This window comes from Penicillium paradoxum, assembly GCF_028828445.1.
Source record: "Penicillium paradoxum strain IBT 22861 chromosome Unknown utg000004l_segment0_segment0, whole genome shotgun sequence".
NCBI lineage: Eukaryota > Fungi > Ascomycota > Eurotiomycetes > Eurotiales > Aspergillaceae > Penicillium > Penicillium paradoxum.
The window spans coordinates 3,297,512-3,320,030 of NW_026643182.1; the positions used below are offsets into that span (position 1 = coordinate 3,297,512).

At 36.1% G+C, this 22,519-nt stretch overlaps 1 protein-coding gene across 1 annotated transcript; it reads right to left on the minus strand.

The window, feature by feature from the left end:
- Window positions 1–4,235: 4,235 nt before the first annotated feature.
- On the minus strand, window positions 4,236–5,240 carry N7457_004941 (uncharacterized protein; the record flags this gene model as incomplete). The annotated part of the gene is made up of 4 exons (XM_057175986.1): window positions 4,236–4,428; window positions 4,488–5,006; window positions 5,068–5,146; window positions 5,213–5,240. The coding sequence occupies 4 exons, from the start codon at window positions 5,238–5,240 to the stop codon at window positions 4,236–4,238; spliced, it is 819 nt and encodes a 272-aa protein (XP_057033033.1).
- Between the last annotated feature and the right edge of the window lie 17,279 nt (window positions 5,241–22,519).

Here is a 22,519-nt window from a genome sequence, read left to right on the forward strand (position 1 = left end):
TAAGGAGCTTATAAGACGTTAGGTACGCTAGGTAGAATACCTCGTAGATTTTAACTTTATTATTATATTCTATCTAGGGAAAACAAACCCTATAGACGCTCCTAGTAGATAACCTAACTATATAGTAAATAAGCTACTAGATACTATAAGTCGTAATATCTTTATATAGAGACTTAAGGAGACTATCGGTAAAGGCGCTAGTTACTAAAGGGATCTATAGGATATAATATACCTAGACGTTATAATAACTATAGTACGCGTAGAGATCCCTACTAAGCCTATAATAAATAAACTACTAAGTTAAAAGGAGGTATATAAAGTAGCTAAAGGAGAAACTATATATACCTATAAGCCGCTAGAAACTATAGTAGAACTTATACTTAAGACGTAGGCGAAGAATAAGTTCTATAGGAATACACTTAGAAAGGTACGGGAAACTAGCGACTTTAAATAACCCCCGAAAATACAATAGAGCGTAAGAAGCTAGGATAGACTACTAAGATATAATAACTACGTCTATATTCCTAAAGATGAACCTATAATCTACTAGGAAATTATAAAGATCTACTACGACGATCTATAGGTAGGCTATTATATAAGGAAAAGAACGTTATAGGCTATTAGACGTAAATACTAATAGAAAACCCTTATTAAGGATATATAGGACTACGTCCTTATATACTAGATTTATTAGTCTAATACTATTAAACACTATAAGCTATATAGACTACTCGAACTACTACTAGTACTAGAGAGACTAGGCTAATAGATAAGTATAGACTTTATTATAGGCTTACTACCCTTAAAATAGGAGGGGGAAGGCCTACGACGTAATTATAGTCGTAGTCGATCTATTCTTAAAATATTCCCTCTATATTTCCTATACTAAGGATATAGACTTACTAGAACTCGTAACCTTATTTTACGAAAAGGTTATATCCCTATAGGGAATACTAGAAAACCTCGTTAGTAATAGAGGTACTATCTTTATATTAAAATTCTAAAGCTATTTCTACTACCTCCTCACTATAAGACGTAGACTATTAATAGCCTATTATCTATAAAGCGATAGGTAGATAGAGAGATAAAACTAGAGTATTAAGTATTACCTACGTAATATAGTAAGCTAGTACTAAGATAACTAGATAAAATAGATCTTCTTTATATAGATTATTTATAATACTACTACCTATAGTGTACTAAAAATATCCCTAGCCGAAGTATTACTAGGATTCCGACCGGAACTAAGAACGTTAGTACTAGATAGGAAGATAGAAACCTATAACGATACTAGAAGCTATATAAAGGAAATACTAAAGATATAAGAAACACTAAGAAAGCGCCTATAAAAGTCGAAAACTATAATAAAGCGAGCTTACGATAGGAAATATATAGAAAAGTCTTTTATAATCGGATAATAGGTTATACTAAGAAATAAATATATTAACTTAGGATAACTATATAAAAAGCTAGATAACCGCTATATAGGACCCTTCGCGATAGTAGGTATAGTAAGATAATAGATATACTAACTAATCCTTACGCCGAGATACTATAAAATCTACCCTATATAATATACTTTAATACTAGAGCTATACTACGGAGATCCGCTAAAAGCTTAAGAGCGGCCTAATTCTATACTAGTAGATAACTAACCTAAATAGGAGATTAAGAAGATCTTAGCCGATAACTATAAAAGCGCTAAATACCTTATTAAATAGAGAGGATATAGGTATAAGGAAAATACTTAGGAGCTAAGAGAAAACGTAGAAAATATATTAGTATTTAAGAGTTACTATAATAAGAAGAAAGAACGGCTAGAGTATATAATACGCCGAGAAAGATCTATAAAGAAGAAGTTAATATAATCTAGGATCTACCGCTAGATATATTCTAAGAAGGTTAAAGGACCGGAGTAGGTTTAAGAACGCCGAACCCGATAACTAACTACTAAACGGACCCTTAGAAAATAACTAGCTATACTAGTATACGCTATAGATAGGTTAGGGGAGGATCTAGAATACTAGTAAAGATAAAGAGCGGACGAAAAATATCCTAAAGAGACTATAAATATATAATAAGGATATATAGGAGTTTATTACTAAAAAATAGGATAAAAAGTAATATAGCTAACACTCTCTAAAGGTATAACGTAATAACTACCTATACTAGATAAGTAACCTCTAAGATATACCTATATCCTTACCGCTATATACGTAATCTAGTCTAAGAAGGCGTCTAAAGCTAATCTATAACCCGACTTATTAATAAAACCTATATCGAAGGGGGTAGAGAGGGTAGGAGAGGTAAAGAAAGTATAGCGCGAGGAGGACTAAAAGGCGTAACTATACCTATATAGATATCTCGAGTTAAAGTATTCCGCGTATCTCGAAACCTTTATATAATCGTAAGGAATAATATATTCTATACGGGGGTAGTATAGGGCGCTAAGATATAAGTATTAGCTTAAGCGTTAAGCCTAGAATTAATCTAAGAAACGTTAATAACCGCTAATATAAGCGGAGGTCTATACTTACTATTATATAAGACTACCGCTTCCTTATATAATAGTTATACCGAGGAGTATTAACGTTAATCCTATTAGGCGGAGGGATATATATATACCCCGGGTTATATCTAAGATAGTCTATATAACGCCGATACTACGTACTCGTAGGGTTAGTAGGGGAGATAACGGCCGGAGGGGCGTAATTATTAATAGAGGTATATATCGCACTCGCGACCGGAGGAAAGGGAGCTACTATAATAAGCCGAAATAACCTATAGTAAGAAAAGCGAGACGACGAAAAGCTATAAAAAGAAAAGCGAAGCGACGAAAAGCTATAAGAAGAAAAAGCGAAAGGACGAGGAAGTATAGAAAGAAGAAAGCTATAACTTAAAGAGAGATAAGTGAAAAATGTATAAAGAACTTAGATTATACGCGACGAAGAGAGATAACGCTTAAAGCTCCGAGTCTATCTATACCTTCTACTATAAAGATAAATTACCCTCTTTTAGATAGCTAGATATATATGCTATTTTCGAACCCTCCCTATCTCGACTATAAGAGACCCTCGACCCCCGACCCTTAGCTACGAGGACGTAGCTCTTTAAGGAGGGGGAAAATGTTACGACCCTCTGCTAGGAGAGTACCTTATAGGCTAGATCCCGCCTAGTCCTATAACCCAGAACCCGTGACCTAGTAGGGGTAGCATAACCCCCCGCTAGAGACCGCACTAGGGAGACTAAGTCCTGCCGGGTTAGGTGACCTAGTCCCGTGACCCGCTAAAGGTTATCCATATAGAGACTGCTAGGGGAACTTAGCTCTTTAGCGATTAGTTTATGAATATACTAGCACCCTGCTATTCCTTCACTCTAGTTCTATATTACCTGCTAGGACCCGCTAGCACGCCGGTCCTAACATAGGCCTATTGCGGAGGTCTATACGTGACTGCTAATAGATCGATCGTTTTGGCTCTTGGTGGCCCATCTATGTACCCTGTGGGGCACCGTCGATTGGTGACGGGTAGGTCCGTAACAGGTACTATATATAAGTCGGCGGGTCGTTATCGTATACTCTTCTTTCTTCCCATTCGGATAACTAGAGCAGCCTAAGAATATCTAACCGTGATTAATCTTCTAGTATAACAAAGGGGGAGCGACTATAGTTAAACCGTACTATATTAGGACTACCGAAATATCTAGATATTAGAGCGTACTATAAGTTATTTTCCTATATTATAGGATCTTCGGGATAGGAGATAAAATCGTTATGATATAGGCTCTATACAGTGACGGTGCATAAGTTTGAGCACCCCTTTGCCCCACCCACCACTATTATGTAATATTCTGCCGGTTAAAAACCTCGTGGATTTATTTATTTCTATCTACAGTCATATTGCATGAGTACAGTGACAGTGACAGTGCATAAGTTTGAGCCACCCTATTCTCCCAGCTCTAACCTCACCAATCAAATACCTTCAATTATAGTCGGCATGACTATTCTAGGACGACCTAAGTAGGCGGTGTACCTTTGAGAAAGGCGGTAGCCAAAGGGGTGCTTAAACTTATGCGCTGTCACTGTACACCTCACACCTCTGTGCCCCACCATGAAATACGTAAGAAACAACAGATGCTAGTTACAGTGAGACCTCCAAAGTAATTGCACCCCTAGACCCACGCCTCCTGATTACATAATATACTGCCGTACAAAAACTCCATAAATTCAATGGTACCTAGTACGATGTATACCAGCCCTCACTTTCAATAATAGCCTTTACACGACGGGGCATAGTATCAGATAGATGTTTCAAATGGTCCAGATCTAGCCTCCCCCATGCTATTTGGGCCGTTTCCGCAAATATTGCCTTTGTTTCATCGTTGTTTCTCGTATCTAATAGATCAGGTCGAATCTTATAGATTTCGGCCCTTACCAACCCCGGAGGTTCTCAATTGGATTCAAATCAGGAGACCAAGGAGGCCATTACATAACCTCAATACCCATCTCGCGTAAAGCGTCCCGAACAACGTACGCAGTATGCGTTGGGGCATTATCATGTTGAAAAATGCTACCCTCATTGGCAAGAAGAATAGGGAGATTTCGGGTATATAAATCCCGAATAACGAAACGATTTACGCCTCCACGTTCAGGTTCTGGGCCTCCCAATAGTAGAATCAAGCCGGATCGTCGTTGGGCGCCGGAGAATGCAGCCCAAAACATTTGCTTGACTTGTCTCCCTTTATATGGAAGACCTTGAACTTGGTGAAGTCGGCATTGGTCCTTTCGTCGAATAAAAGTCCATTCTTGACGAACGCCAATCCCACGTTCAACTGTACATTCGTCGGACCAAAAGACTCGGGCCCAGTCCTCCGGTGTAAAGTGTTCATAACGACGGGCCCATCGAAGACGCTTTATAACTTTTTCTTCATCAAGATCGGTCGCCACATACATCTCCACTTCCGATGGTGTTCGGTATTGAAGACTCGTCGGATTGACTCTTTTTTGACTGTGTAAGAGATCTCAGCAAGTAGATCTTCATAGGTAATCTTTGGATTCTCAATAATAACGTCAAAGGAGGGACTTTTTCAGTTGAATCCAGGATTGTTGGCCGAACAGAGCGTGGTTTCGAAACACCGGCCGTTCTCTCTGGTTCCTTTTTAAGAGACCGACTACGGGCACACTGTTTTTACTACCGGCACACTATTGACTAACCCGTTTTGGGATATTTCCCGCTGGCCATAATTTATTCATAGACTGTCGTATTTAATATGGTACTCCCTTAGTATTTCGGACAGTACCCGAATCTTATCAGGGCACCCTATCGCGAATGTAGAATCTTGCACGCCATCTATACTATCATGCAAAAACGAAGCTATTCCTAGATGCTGATTTGATCGAGTTTTTTCCTACTGAAAAGGGGTTTGGTGTAAAAATGAAGCTATTCCTAGATGCTGATTTGATCGAGTTTTTTCCTACTGAAAAGGGGTTTGGTGCAAAAATGAGGCTATTCCTAGATGCTGATTTAATCGAGTTTTTTCCTACTGAAAAGGGGTTTGGTGCAAAAATGAAGCTATTCCTAGATACTGATTTGATCGAGTTTTTTCCTACTGAAAAGGGGTTTGGTGCAAAAATAAGGCTATTCCTAGATGCTGATTTGATCGAGTTCTAGTGCAAAAATGTTACGACCCTCTGCTAGGAGAGTGCCTTATAGGCTAGATCCCGCCTGGTCCTATGACCTAGAACCCGTGACCCAGCAGGGGTAGCATGACCCCCCGCCAGAGACCGCACTAGGGAGACTAAGTCCTACTAGGTCAGGTGACCTAGTCCCGTGACCCGCCAAAGGTCATCCATATAGAGACTGCTAGGGGAACTTAGCTCTTTAGCGATTAGTTTACGAATATACTAATACCCTACTATTCCTTCACTCTAGTTCTATATTACCTACTAGGACCCGCTAGTACGCCGGTCCTAATATTCTAATCGCTAAATCTTAATTAAACTAGACCGTTAGAATACGCAATATCGACGACTCGACGCACGAGCGACCGCCTAAGGGGAACCTTAGCCCCGATCGCGGAAACGAACGACGTCCCGGGACCCCTATAACCCCTACTAGAAGAGGTAGAGATATAAGGAGTCGACGATAACCCTTAGGGAGGAAACCCGCCGGATCCGATAACCCCGACCGAGATAGACGAGGAGGCGGAACTCTAAGAGTTAGAGACCCTTAAAAGACGTCTAGCTCTAGTAAAGGAGAAAAATAGGATCCGCGCGGAGCTATAGGACGAAGAAGAAAACGTAGTAATCCTATAGGTAAGAATATAAAGATCTAGAATCTATTAGGGTTTACTAGATAGTACTACTAGCTAAACTACCTACTAACTACCTAATACTACCTATACGAACTCGATTATATCGTAAGGAAGTACCGGAGGCTACCTATCCTATTAGAAGGAAGTAAGGGAACTATATATACCTTATAATATAATAATATATAGAACTAAGAGTTCGGGCGAATATAATCTCTTTAAGTCGAACTAAGAAGCCTTCTAAAATAGATACCCTAACTAGTTCGCTAACGACGTATATAAGGTAGACCGAGTAACTAAGTTCCTAGCGCCGAAGGTTAATATAACGTAGATAGAATACCGTAGGAATAATCTAGGTATAACGTTTACTTAGTTAGTCTTCGAAATATAGGCGCTCGCTTAGGTTACCGACCCCGTTAAAATATAGCGAGAAGCTAAATATAACTAATAGTAGATAATATAAGCTAAGTACTAGGATATATACTAATATACCCTAAAGCTTACCGGACTCTATAATCGCCTAAAAGATATATTAACTAGATAGATAAGGATCGACCGTTTAGAGATAGGTATTATTAAGGAGGTACGAGATAAAGTAAGGAGGTTTATAGCCCCCGCTATAGATTAATAGGACGACTAAGTAGCTTTCTATAACTAAATTAAGAAAGTAATACTAAATAGGATATTATACCTTAGGGAGGCTAGAAAGATAACGCCGAGAAATACTATAGACTCGTAAGGATCTAGTAGAAGACCCTTTAAGGGAAATAGCGCCTTCCCCGTATAGTAAGCTATAGCTATTACGGAGGGTAGAAAAGCTACTATAGGGTCTAAATAAGACTAGAGTAGAGATAGTAAATTCTATAACTTCTATAGTAAGCCGGGCCACTATACAAAGGACTACCGTAAGAAAGCTATAGTAAACGCTATAGCTATAGAAGAGTTAAAAAAATAAACGACCCTATACTATAGACTCCCGTAGTATTAGGGATAGTTCTCTTCGGAGAACGTAAGAGAGTATACCGAGTACTCGTCTATAACGCACTAATATTAAATATTAAGATTAGAGCCCTAATAGGGGTAGCTAAGACACTAATAGATAGTAGCGTAATCTAGAGCTTCGTAAGCTAGAAATAGGTAAAAGAGAATCTAGAAGAGACGTATATAATAAGTACTTACCTAGTAGAAACTATAGACGGGTATAAGATCCCTTTATATAAAAGCTAAGAAGTATAGCTTAGCCTAATAGACCGGAATAGAACCTATAGAGTTATTAAAATAACCTACGAAGCCGTAGATATAATAATCTATAATATAATCTTAAGAATAGATTAGCTTAGACTAATAAATCCGGATATTAACTAGGTAACTAGTAAGTAAGCGTATAGGAATATAGCCCCGCTAAAGGTTAAAACCCTCCTACTAGAAGACTTTAAGGAAGAAGTAAGACTATAAAGTATATTTAGAGAACTACGCTTAGACGTTAATAAGGTTACTAGGGAGTTTATAGTAATACTAAGGGTAATATAAAGTTCGGATAGGACCTTCTATCTAGTATAACCTTTAACTAAACTCCCGCTAGAATACTAAGATCTAGCTATTATAGCGAGTAAAGAAGATACTATAGCCCTTCTAATCTACGTAGAGTATAATTATATAATTAAGCTAATACCGGGTAAGATACCCCTTTAGAGGCTAATATATATACTATTTACTAAGGAGTTAGAAGTCCTCCGCTAGTATATTAAGGAGAACCTTAAAAAAGGCTAGATCTAACACTTAAAGAGTTAATCGGGTATACCTATCCTCTTTATACTAAAGAAAGACGGTAAGCTTAGACTCTATATAGATTATAGAGGGTTAAACGCGATTACTATTAAGAACCGCTACCCTCTACTACTAATTAATAACTCTCTAGTAAGATTATTAGGAGTCTAGATCTATACTAAGCTAGATCTATAAGACGCCTACTATAGGATCTATATAAAATAAAGAGATAAGTAGAAGATAGCGTTTAGATACCGCTACGGATATTTCGAATATATAGTAATACCGTTTAGACTCGCTAATACTCCCGCTACTTTCTAGGCGTACGTTAATAGAGCCTTAGTAGGACTTATTAACGTTTACCTAGTAGTATATCTTAATAATATACTAATCTTCTCGAAGGATAAGGAGACCTATATATACTACGTCCGAGAAGTACTAGAACGCCTAATTAAGTAGAGATTATTTATTAAACCTAATAAGTATACGTTCTACGTAGAGAGGGTTAACTTCTTAGGCTTTATCGTCTCCCGCTATAGAGTTACTATAGACCCTACCTAAGTAGAGATAATAAGCTAATAGCTAAAGCCGACCTATATCTTCGACGTATAGTAGTTTATAGGCTTCGCTAACTTCTACCGATATTTTATTAGGAAATAGTCGATAATTAGCGCCCCCCTTAACGATCTAATTAAGGGGCTAGATATATAAAAGAAGGGAAGAAATAAGCGCTAGGAAGGGTTCGTCTTTATAGAAGAAGCGCGAGAAGCTTTTAAAAGGACTAAGACCGCTTTCTAGACTACGCTAATACTCGTATACTTCGATACTACGTTAAAAACTATAATAGAAACGGACGCGTTAAGAGCCGCTATCTATATAATTATATTATAACTCTATAAAGATAGATATTAGTACCCTATCGCTTTCTACTTCCGGAAGATACTAATAGTAGAGAGAAATTACTAGGTTAATAACTAGAAAATACTAGTAATCTTTATAGGGTTTAAGAAATAGCGCTACTTTCTTAAAGGAAATAAGTACCTAATCGTAGTAATAACGGACTATACTAATCTTATCTAGTTTATAACGACTAAGGAGCTTATAAGACACTAGGTATACTAGGTAGAATACCTCGTAGGTTTTAACTTCGTTATTATATTCCACTCGGGGAAAATAAACCCCGTAGACGCTCCTAGTAGATAACCCGACTATATAGTAGATAAGCTACCGGACGCTACGAGTTATAATATCTTTATATAGAGACTCGGGAAGACTATCGGTAAAGGCGCTATCTACTAAAGGGATCTATAGGATACGATATACCTAGGCGCTATAATAATAATAGTATACGTAGAGATCCCTATTAAGCCCGCGATAAATAGACTACTAAGTTAAAAGGAGGTACGCGAAGTAGCGAAAGGAGAAACTATATATACCTATAAGCCGCTAGAAACTATAGTAGAACTTATACTTAAGATATAGGCGAAGAATAAGTTCTATAGGAATACGCTTAAAAGGGTATAGGAAACCGGCGACTTCGAATAACCCCTAAAGATATAGTAGAGCGTAAGGAGCTAGGATAGACTACTAAGATATAATAACTATATCTATATTCCCGAAGGCGAACCTATAATCTACTAGGAAATTATAAGGATCTACTATAACGATCTATAGGTAGGCTATTATATAAAGAAAAGGACACTATAGGCTATTAGACGTAAATACTAGTAGAAAAGCCTTATTAAGGATATATAGGACTATATCCTTATATACTAAGTATACTAGTCTAATACTATTAAACGCTATAAGCTATATAGACTACTCGAACCACTACTAGTACTAAAGAGACTAGACTAATAGATAAGCGTAGACTTTATTATAGGCCTACTACCCTTAAAATAGGAGGGGAAGGCCTATAACGTAATTATAGTTATAGTCGATCTATTCTTAAAATATTCCCTTTATATTTCCTATACTAAGGACGTAGACTCGCTAGAACTTATAACCTTATTTTACGAAAAGGTTATATCCCTATAGAGAATACTAAAAAAACCTCGTTAGTGATAGAGGTACTATCTTTATATTAAAATTCTAGAGCTATTTCTACTACCTCTTCGCTATAAGATATAGACTATTAACGGCCTATTACCTATAAACTAATAGGTAGATAGAGAGATAAAACTAGAATATTAAGTATTACCTATATAATATAGTAAGCTAGTATTAGGACGACTAGATAAGATAGATCCCTCTTATATAGATCGTCTATAATACTACTATTTATAGCGTACTAAAAATATCCCTAGCCGAAGTACTACTAGGATTCCGACCGGAACTAAGAACGTTAGTACTAGATAGAAAGATAGAAACCTATAACGATACCGAAAACCGCGTAGAGGAAATACTAAAAATACGAGAAATACTAAGAAAGCGCTTAGAAGAGTTAAAAACTATAATAAAGTGAGCCTATAATAGGAAATATATAGAGAAGTCTTTTATAATCGGATAATAGGTTATACTACTAAAAATAAGTATATTAACTTAGGACGACTATATAAAAAGCTAGATAACCGCTATATAGGACTCTTCGCGATAGTAGGTATAGTAGGATAATAAGTATACTAGCTAATCCTTACGCCGAGATACCGTAAGATCTACCCTATATAATACACTTTAATACTAGAGCTATACTACGGAGACCCGCTAAAAGCTTAAGAGCGGCCCGATCCTATACTAGTAGATAACTAACCTAAATAGGAGATCGAGGAGATCCTTACCGATAACCGTAAGGGCGCCGAATACCTTATTAAATAAAGAGGATACGGGTATAAGGAAAATACTTAAGAGCCGAGAGAAAACGTAGAAGATACACTAGTATTCGAGAGCTACTATAATAAGAAGAAAGAATAGCTAGAGTATATAATACGCCGAGAAAGATCTATAAAGAAGAAGTTAATATAACCTAGGATCTACTATTAGATACGTTCTAAGAAGGTTAAAAGGACCGGAGTAGGCTTAAGAACGCCGAATCTAATAGCTAACTACCGAATAGACCCCTAGAAAATAACTAGCTATATTAGTATACGTTATAGATAGGTTAGGGGAGGATCTAGAATACTAGTAAAGATAAGAAGCGGATAAAAAATATCTTAAAGAGACTATAGATATATAATAAGGATACGTAGGAGTTTATCGCTAAAAAATAGGACGAAAAGTAATATAGCTAATACTCTCTAAGAGTATAACGTAATAACTACCTATACTAGATAAGTGACCCTTAAGATACGCCTATATCCTTACCGCTATATACGTAACCTAGCCTAAGAAGGCGCCCGAAGCTAACCTATAACCTAACTTATTAATAAAACCTATATTAAAGGGGGCGGAGAGGGTAGGGAAAGTAGAGAGGGCGTAGCGTAAAGAGGACCGAAAGGTATAACTATACCTATATAGATATCTCGAGTTAAAGTGTTCCGCGTACCTTAAAACCCCTATATAATTATAAAGAACGATATATTCTACGCGGGGGTAGTATAGGGCGCTAAGATATAAGTATTAGCTTAGGCGTCGAGCCTAGAATCGACCTAAGGAACGTTAATAACCGCTAATATAAGTAGAGGTCTACACTTACTATTATATAAGACTACCGCTTCCTCGTATAATAGTTATACTAAGGAGTATTAACGTTAATCCTACTAGGCGGAGGGATATATATATACCCTAGGTTATATCTAAGATGGTCTATATAACGCCGATACTACGTACTCGTAGGGTTAGTAGGGGAGACGACGGCCGGAGGGGCGTAATTATTAATAGAGGTATATATCGCACTCGCGACCGGAGGAAAGGGAGCTACTATAATAAGTCGAAATGACCTATAGTAAGAAAAGCGAGATAACGAAAAGCTATAAGAAGAAAAGCGAAGCGACGAAAAGCTATAAGAAGAAAAGTGAAAGGACGAGGAAGTGTAGAAAGAAGAAAGCTATAACTCGAAGAGAGATAAGTGAAAAATATATAAAGAACTTAGATCATACGCGACGAAGAGAGATAACGCTTAAAGCTCCGAGTCTATCTATACCTTCTACTATAAAGATAAATTACCCTCTTTTAGATAGCTAGATATATATACTATTTTCGAACCCTCCCTATCTCGACTATAAGAGACCCTCGACCCCCGACCCTTAGCTACGAGGACGTAGCTCTTTAAGGAGGGGGAAAATGTTACGACCCTCTACTAGGAGAGTGCCTTATAGGCTAGATCCCGCCTAGTCCTATAACCTAGAACCCGTGACCTAGTAGGGGTAGTATGACCCCCCGCTAGAGACCGTACTAGGGAGACTAAGTCCTACTAGGTTAGGTGACCTAGTCCTATAACCCGCTAAAGGTCATCTATATAGAGACTACTAGGGGAACTTAGCTCTTTAGCGATTAGTTTACGAATATACTAGCACCCTACTATTCCTTCACTCTAGTTCTATATTACCTGCTAGGACCCGCTAGTACGCCGGTCCTAACAAAAAATAGAGTTTTTTTCTACCGAAAAAGGGGGTTTAGTGATATAGGGTTTGATTAGTCACGTGATTATAAAATAGCCTCTGTTTTAGGAGATATGCTTAATCGATAGATCTTAGCCTAGCTCACTTACTATAAATTTATACTACGTATAACTCTTAAAATAACCTCTGATTTATAAGATATTCTTAATTGATAGGTCCTAGCCTACCTCCCCGTCCCTATCCCCGTCCCCGCCTATTACCCCTTATTATAACCTCGCTAACCGCTATTTTATCCTTAGATATTGTCTCCCCTTAAGTGGTCTAGTTATTATAACGCCTCTTAGCTAGTACCCGCTCTAATCGTCGGATAATTATAGCTTCTTCCTATCGGATATACTTAAATTAGGAAAGCTCTCGATAGGTTAAGTTCTTAAAACGCTAGGATACTCGGGAGGATAATATTAGCTACGATAATACTAACTATAATAATATTATCTATAATAATACCGTCTATAATAATACCGTCTATAATAATACTATCTACGATAATACTATCTACGATAATAATATCTACGATAATACTATCTATATTAATACGGGCTAACCGTAAGAGTATATAATATACGGATTTTAAACTTACCGCTTACGGCCTCGGTTATATACCCCCGGTATTAACGGTTAGATCTAGTAATACGGATAGAAGTCTATCTAAGAGAGACTCTTACCTCTCTCCTAAACTTCGAATATACGATAGATATATAGAGTGCCTTTAGTTCCCGAGGATCTATATAAGTAGGTTACTAGAATAGCTAGTATACTAGCTATATTTAGTAGTAAATAGTGGTTAAAAACTCGAGTTATTTTCTTAATAGCCTATTTAGATACTAGCCCTTTAATATTATAAAAAATTAGTATTATATTATATAGTTTCCGGAATCTCTACGTATAGATCTTACGACGGATATTTAACGTATAGCGTTTTATTGTAATCTTAAAGGTAGTGGTTAGGGCTAGTAGATCCTTAGTCGAGTTATTAAGGTCTCGCTTTAAGGAGTTATATATAGCTTCTACCCGAGAAGTTAAGGTCTTACCTAGATATAAAAATATACTAATATAGTAATATAGGAAGTACTTACCGTAGCCCTATATCTACTCCCTATTAATATACTATAGAAGATCTAAGTAGTGCCTATATTTCTCTTAGAAGCGTGCCTACTAAGTCTCTATATAAATAGTCTAACCCCCCTTACTATTACCCCCTACCCTTATAAATATAATTAAATACTAATTAGCCTTTATTTATTACTAGATAGTATTAATCTCCTTACTAATACTATCTACGGTATAGGTTTAGAGGGGCTTAGGAGAGTACTAATAGAGATAGCTATAGATAGTTAGTCGTTTATAGTATTTAATATTATAGGTAATATACTAGATATAAAGAAGTGCTTTAGATATTAGAAATACCTATATAATAGTAAAATTAAGATATTAGCTTAGTAAATTAGATAGAGATAGTAGATATAGTATACTATATTCTTAATAGTATTCTATAGTACGTTTTCCTTATCTATTATAATAGTCTAGGGACTATAATAAGATTATTTAACCCCTATAGATAGAACTAAGGATAGAGTGATATTCGATATACTTAGTAAAAAGCTCTTAGGGTAATCACTCTTTAGCTAACTTTAAGTAATAGTAGTACGACTATCCTAATTAAGATTAACTCCTAAAATAGGAGCTATAATAATTTTAGGGATAAACTCGGTTATTAAGCGAGAGATAGTTAGGATACTACTATTAGTACTAATAGCTATATAAATATTATATAGCTAGTATAGTACTTTATAGTATATAGCCTATTACTTATTACTTATAAAGGCCTAGGTAATATAAAAAGTCTTACTAACTAAAGACGCTCCGATAATATTAAGTAGAGGTATCTTCTACTTATTAATCTTATATATATAGTCTATCTATATACTATATAGATAGGCCTATAGTAACTCGAGGCTAGTTAAATATATTAAAAAGAGATAACTAAGCGAGTTATTATATATATTAACTTTATATCGTATAATCTAACTACTATCCTTCGAAAGGTCTATTAAAAGGGTTTATACCGGGGTACGACCTTAAAGCTTAGTAAGACTAAGCTTAGCCCGGTAGTTAGTAATATCCTAGGGTCGAAGATAGGATAGCTCGCCTCGTTCCTCGGTAAGAAGCTAGATACCGGTAAAGATAAGACGGTTCGTAGTACCCTACGTAAGTTAAGTATTAAGAAATAAGGAGATAAGTCGTAATTCTCGCCTACGGGCGATAATCGAGGTAGCTATATTAATAATACTATAATTATAACTAGGATCTACGATTCTAATATACTAAACCCTATTTCCCGAGAGGGTAAAGGTACTATAAAAGGAGTAGTTAGTATTATAATTCTAAGCCTTACGAAGCCTCTACTTAAGCGACCGATCGTTACGATACTCTCGCCCCTTAGTACACTAGAAATAGACTATACGAGGATTCGAGGTCTTAGTAGAGAGGACGAAGCTAAGTAGTATAGCCTAATCATTTATAAAGTCTATTACTAGCTCTTTAGTAGTTCCGGGTATAGTAGAGTTAAATAGGGGTATAGTATCGGTAAGGGATAGCTCTAGCTCGGGGGCTCGAGGGGGCTTAATTTAGACGATTTCGGGGGGGTCTATAGCTATAAAGAAGTAGAAAGGTATAAAAATAAGGTATAGATAGGAGCACTAAAGGTTAGGAGCGCGGTAGGCTAAGATCTATCGATTGAGTATATCTCCTAAAATAGAGGCTGTTTTATGATTATATAACTAGTCAAACCCTATATCACTAAACCCCCTTTTTCGGTAGAAAAAAACTCTATTTTTATACTAGAACTTAATTAAATTAGCATCTAGGAATAGCTTTATTTTTACACTAAACCCCTTTTTAGTAGGAAAAAACTCGATCAAATTAGTATCTAGGAATAGCTTCATTTTTGCACTAAACCCCTTTTTAGTAGGAAAAAACTCGATTAAAATAGTATCTAGGAATAGCTTCATTTTTGCACTAAACCCCTTTTTAGTAGGAAAAAACTCGATCAAATTAGTATCTAGGAATAGCTTCGTTTTTGCACCAAACCCCTTTTTAGTAGGAAAAAACTCGATCAAATCAGCATCTAGGAATAGCTTCGTTTTTGTATGATAGTATAGATGGCGTGTAAGATTCTATATTCGCGATAGGGTGCCCTGATAAGATTCGGGTACTATCCGAAATACTAAGAGAGTACCATATTAAATACGGAGACCGACTACGGGCACACTGTTTTTACTACCGGCACACTATTGACTAAACTCTTTTTGGATATTTCCCGCTAGCCATAATTTATTCACAGGCTGTCGTATTTAATATGGTACTCCCTTAGTATTTCGGACAGTACCCGAATCTTATCAGGGCACCCTATCGCGAATGTAGAATCTTACACGCCATCTATACTATTATACAAAAATGAAGCTATTCCTAGATGCTGATTTAATCGAGTTTTTTTTTACTAAAAAGGGGGTTTGGTGCAAAAATGAGGCTATTCCTAGATATTGATTTAATCGAGTTTTTTTCTACTAAAAAGGGGTTTAGTGTAGAAATAAAGCTATTCCTAGATACTAATTTAATTAAGTTCTAGTATAAAAATAGAGTTTTTTCCTACTAAAAAGGGGGTTTAGTGTAAAAATAAGGCTATTCCCAGATGTTGATTTAATTAAGTTCTAGTACAAAAATAGAGTTTTTTCCTACTGAAAAGGGGGTTTGGTATAGAAATAAAGCTATTCCTAGATACTAATTTAATTAAGTTCTAGTGTAAAAATAGAGTTTTTTCCTACTAAAAAGGGGGTTTAGTGTAAAAATGAGGCTATTCCTAGATATTAATTTAATCGAGTTTTTTTCTACTAAAAAGGGGTTTAGTATAGAAATGAAGCTATTCCTAGATACTAATTTAATCGAGTTTTTTTCTACCGAAAAAGGGGGTTTAGTGATATAGGGTTTGACTAGTTATATGATTATAAAACAGCCTCTATTTTGGGAGATGTGCTTAATTGATAGATCTTAGCCTAGCTCACTTACTATAAATTTATACTACGTATAACTCTTAAAATAACCTCTGATTTATAAGATATTCTTAATTAATAGGTCCTAGCCTACCTCCCCGTCCCCGTCCCTATCCCCGTCCCCGTCCCCGCCTATTACCCCTTATTATAACCTCGCTAACCGCTATTTTATCCTTAGATATTGTCTCCCCTTAAGTGGTCTAGTTATTATAACGCCTCTTAGCTAGTGCCCGCCCTAATCGTCGGATGATTATAGCTTCTTCTTATCTAATATACTTAAATTAGGAAAGCTCTCGATAGGTTAAGTTCTTAAAACGCTAGGATACTCGGGAGGATAATATTAGCTACGATAATACTAGCTATAATAATACTATCTATTATGATACTATCTATAATAATGCCGTCTATAATAATACTATCTACGATAATACTATCTACGATAATACTATCTACGATAATACTATCTACGTTAATATAGGCTAACCGCGAGAGCGTATAATATACGGATTTTGAACTTACCGCTTACGGCCTCGGTTATATACCCCCGGTATTAACGGTTAGATCTAGTAATACGGATAGAAGTCTATCTAAGAGAGGCTCTTACCCCTCTCCTAAACTTCGAATATACGATAGATATACGGAGTACCTTTAGTTCCCGAGGATCTATATAAGTAGGTTACTAGAATAGCTAGTATACTAGCTATATTTAGTAGTAAATAGTAGTTAAAAACTCGAGTTATTTTCTTAATAGCTTACTTAGATACTAGCCTTTTAATATTATAAAAAACTAGTATTATATTATATAGTTTCCGGAACCTCTACGTATAGATCTTATAACGGATATTTAACGTATAGCGTTTTATCGTAATCTTAAAGGTAGTGGTTAGGGCTAGTAGATCCTTAGTCGAGTTATTAAGGTCTCGCTTTAAGGAGTTATATATAGCTTCTACCCGAGAAGTTAAGGTCTTACCTAGGTATAAAAATATACTAATATAATAACGTAGGAAGTGCTTACCGTAGCCCTATATCCACTCCCTATTAATATACTATAGAAGGTCTAGGTAGTGCCTATATTTCTTTTAGAAGCGTGCTTATTAAGTCTCTATATAAATAGTCTAACCCCTCTTACTATTACCCTCTACCTTTATAAATACGATTAAATACTAATTAGCCTTTATTTATTACTAGATAGTATTAATCTCTTTACTAATACTATCTATAGTATAGGTTTAGGGGGGCTTAGGAGGGTACTAATAGAGATAGCTACGGATAGCTAGTTATCTACGGTATTCAATATTATAGGTAATATACTAGATATAAAGGAGTGCTTTAGATACTAGAAATACCTATATAATAGTAAAATTAAGATATTAGCTTAGTAAATTAGATAGAGATAGTAGATATAGTATACTATATTCTTAATAGTATTCTATAGTGCGTTTTCCTTATCTATTATAATAGTCTAGGGACTATAATAAGATTATTTAACCCCCGTAGATAGAACTAAGGATAGAGTAATATTCGACGTACTTAGTAAAAAGCTCTTAGGGTAATCACTCTCTAGCTAACTTTAAGTGATAGTAGTACGACTATCCTAATTAAGATTAACTCCTAAAATAGGAGCTATAATAATTTCGGGGATAAACTCGGTTATTAAGTAAGAGATAGTTAGGATATTACTATTAGTGCTAATAGCTATATAAATATTACGTAGCTAGTATAGTACTTTACGGTATATAGCCTATCGCTTATTACTTATAAAGGCTTAGGTAACGTAAAAAGTCTTACTAACTAGAGACGCTCCGATAATATTAAGTAGAGGTATCTTTTACTTATTAATCTTATACGTATAGTCTATCTATATAATATATAGATAGGCCTATAGTAACTCGAGGCTAATTAAATATATTAAAAAGAGATAACTAAGCGAGTTATTATATATATTAACTTTATATTATATAATCTAACTACTATCCTTCGGAAGGTCTATTAAAAGGGTTTATACCGGGGTACGATCTTAAAGCTTAGTGAGACTAAGCTTAGCCCGGTAGTTAGTAATATCCTAGGGTCGAAGGTAGGATAGCTCGCCTCGTTCCTCGGTAAGGAGCTAGATACCGGTAAGGATAAGATAGTTCGTAGCACCCTACGTAAGTTAAGTATTAAGGAATAGGGAGATAAGTCGTAATTCTCACCTATAGGCGATAATCGAGGTAGCTATATTAATAATACTATAATTATAACTAGGATCTACGATTCTAATACGCTAAACCCTATTTCCCGAGAGGGTAAGGGTACTATAAAAGGGGTAGTTAGTATTATAATTCTAAGCCCTACGAAGCCTCTACTTAGGCGAGCGATCGTTACGATACTCTCGCCCTTTAGTATATTAGAAATAGACTACACGAGGATTCGAGGTCTTAGTAGAGAGGACGAAGCTAAGTGGTATAGCCTAATTATTTATGAAATCTATTACTAGCTCTTTAGTGGTTCCGGGTGTAGTGGAGTTAAATAGGGGTATAGTATCGGTAAGGGATGGCTCTAGCTCGGGGGCTCGAGGGGGCTTAATTTAGACGATTTCGGGGGGGTCTATAGCTATAAAGAAGTAGAAAGGTATAAAAATAAGGTATAGATAGGAGCACTAGAGGTTAGGAGCGCGGTAGGCTAAGATCTGTCGATTAAGTATATCTCCTAAAATAGAGGCTATTTTGTGATCATATAACTAGTCAAACCCTATATCACTAAACCCCCTTTTTCGGTAGAAAAAAACTCGATTAAATTAGCATCTAGGAATAGCTTTATTTCTACACTAAACCCCTTTTTAGTAGAAAAAAACTCGATTAAATTAACATCTAGGAATAGCCTTATTTTTGTACTAAACCCCCTTTTTAGTAGGAAAAAACTCCATTTTTGCACTAGAACTTGATTAAATTAGTATCTAGGAATAGCTTTATTTCTGTACTAAACCCCCTTTTTAGTAGGAAAAAACTCCATTTTTACACTAGAACTTAATTAAATCAATATCTGGGAATAGCCTCATTTTTGCACTAAACCCCCTTTTTAGTAGGAAAAAACTCCATTTTTGCACTGGAACTTAATTAAATTAGTATCTGGGAATAGCTTCATTTCTGTACTAAACCCCTTTTTAGTAGAAAAAAACTCGATTAAATTAACATCTAGGAATAGCCTTATTTTTGCATGATAGTATAGATAGCGTGCAAGATTCTACATTCGCGATAGGGTGCCCTGATAAGATTCGGGTACTGTCCGAAATACTAAGGGAGTACTATATTAAATACGACAGCCTGTGAATAAATTATGGCCAGCGGGAAATATCTAAAAAGAGTTTAGTCAATAGTGTGCCGGTAGTAAAAACAGTGTGCCCGTAGTCGGTCTCTTAAATACGATAGCCTGTGAATAAATTATGGCCAGCGGGAAATATCCAAAAAGAGTTTAGTCAATAGTGTGCCGGTAGTAAAAACAGTGTGCCCGTAGTCGGTCTCCTTTTTAATAGTATATCGTATAGTAGATAATGGGATTTGTGGATAACGCGTATGAATACGTTTTTCCCCCCACCCAATAGTATGAAGCTCGCATATCCTCTCACGGATAGCTGGGGTAAGCTCGGAGGAGCGAGCTTTTAAAAAAAGGCTTTGTAGATAAATATCTAACAGTAATGAGAATAAGAATAGGGATTATTGAGAGATTTGGGGAAGTAAAAACGTAACTGTACGCGCGACGCAACCTAGGATTAGCGTACTTACTATGGCGGTGAAGCTAAAAATGATAGGCGGTAAGAGGATGGATCTAGCGGGGTGCAAATACTGTATTGCCTTCCCCAACCAAAAACGAGCCAAGCCCACCGTTATGTCATCCGATCTCCGATATGTGATGATAATGCGGGGTCAACTTTCGTAGGCAAGAATCCGTCAGCTATTCTTTATCACTGATCACAAACGAAGAACTTGGTTTCGATATTGGTCGAGAAAGGATCGTACTCCAAGATTCCAATGCAGAACATAGGCTTCGACAAAGCTTGTGCCATGGAGCTTTTGTAGTGTACCAACCCCTTTCTTGAGGAGAAATACTATGGGCACACCTTTTTGACTACCGGCACACCTTTAGTAATTAATTCTATAGTGGACACTATTACCAAAGTCACTGTATTATTAAACCTAGTTTTCGCCTGGTATGATGATTAATAGTTATATGATTAAATATTACCGCCCCCCCTAAAAAAGGATCACCTTATACCGCTGCCTCTCTATTTTATAAAGCTATTCCTAGAACCCGCACTATCGCTAGTATTATTGATTTTATATATAAATAATATTGAAAATTCTCAATTTTGGTAGTATTAAATAGCAAATTTAATTTGATATCATATATATATTTTTGATTTAGTTAAAATTATGATTATTGAGTCAAAAATGACGCCGAAAACAATAGGTTTATAGAGAGGGAGAGGGAAGGGGGGGAGGATGTAGGGTTTGTAGGGTTTTTATAGTTATATGACTTCAAAATAGGGGCTGATTTTTAAATACACTGCTAAACGACTTTTTAGCACCTAACTCTCCTCTCTATACTATCTCTCTATACTATCTGATATTATAGATTAAGTGATCCTAGACTCGTACCCCCCTTTTAAAACTATCGAAATTAGCGGTCTACTTATAACTCCTAAGGAAAAAAAAGCTATAAGAGTAGCGGGGCTCGATACACTTAATACCTAGTCGTTACCTCTTAGCTTTTCAATCGTAAGTAAGCGCTTAAAACCTACTACTGTTTAGTTTTACTACTCCCTCGCCCGTCTATATCGGTATAATCGCTAGCCTATTAGGCGCTAGCGACCCCGGAAGTATCGATTAACGGCCTATATATTTACTAGTAGACTCCGACTTAATTCTACTAGGTAAAATTAGAAGATCGTTAACCTAATTCCTCACTATAATTATAGACTTATAGATCTATCGACCTTAATTATCCCTCGGCGGCGTGAAACTATAGAAGTCCTCTAGACTATCACTAGCTAACTCGTATACTAGATATAATCTCGGTATATTTTAGGTGCTTTATAGTAGGATACCGAGAGTCGGGGAGTATAGTTATATCTCCGAAGGCGTAATATCGCTAATATCCGCGCCCGAGGGGGAGCTCTAGCGGCTAGCTAGCCGGACCCCGGTATAAGCCCTTCTTATAGATCTTCTAAAGGATAGGATATAGATTATCCGATACGCTATAGATACTACGGATAATAGACTTAGTACCCTTTTTATAGTCTATAAAGTTAGTCTCTAGCTTCTACGTACCTATCTATATATTCTATAGATAGACTATATATATAAGACTAATAGATAGAAGATACCCCTACTAAATATTATAGGCGTATCTCTAGTTAGTAAGACTTTTTACGTTAGGTAGGTATTTCTTAGCTCCGAGAAAGAGGATTTATATAAAAGGGTGCTTAGTTAGCTCCGGGAATTATATATAGCTATTAGTATAGGTACGGATATTCTACTACTTATTCGGACTACTACTACTACCCCTATTAGCCTCCCTAGAGATAAGCCTTTAATCTATAGTCCCTAGACGATCTTAACTAATAAGGAATAGGCAATACGTAATATAATTAATTTAGTAAGTTATATTCTTTTACTCTAGATCTTTACTTATATATATAGGTCTTCCCGACTATAAATATAATACTTTATATCTAGTATATTACTTATAATATTAAGTCTTATACTAGACCCTATATTCACTAGTAAGTCCTCCGTACCGATCCTAATACCCCTCGTACCGTCGACGAAAATTAGCGTAAAATTAACTCCTAATAGAGTA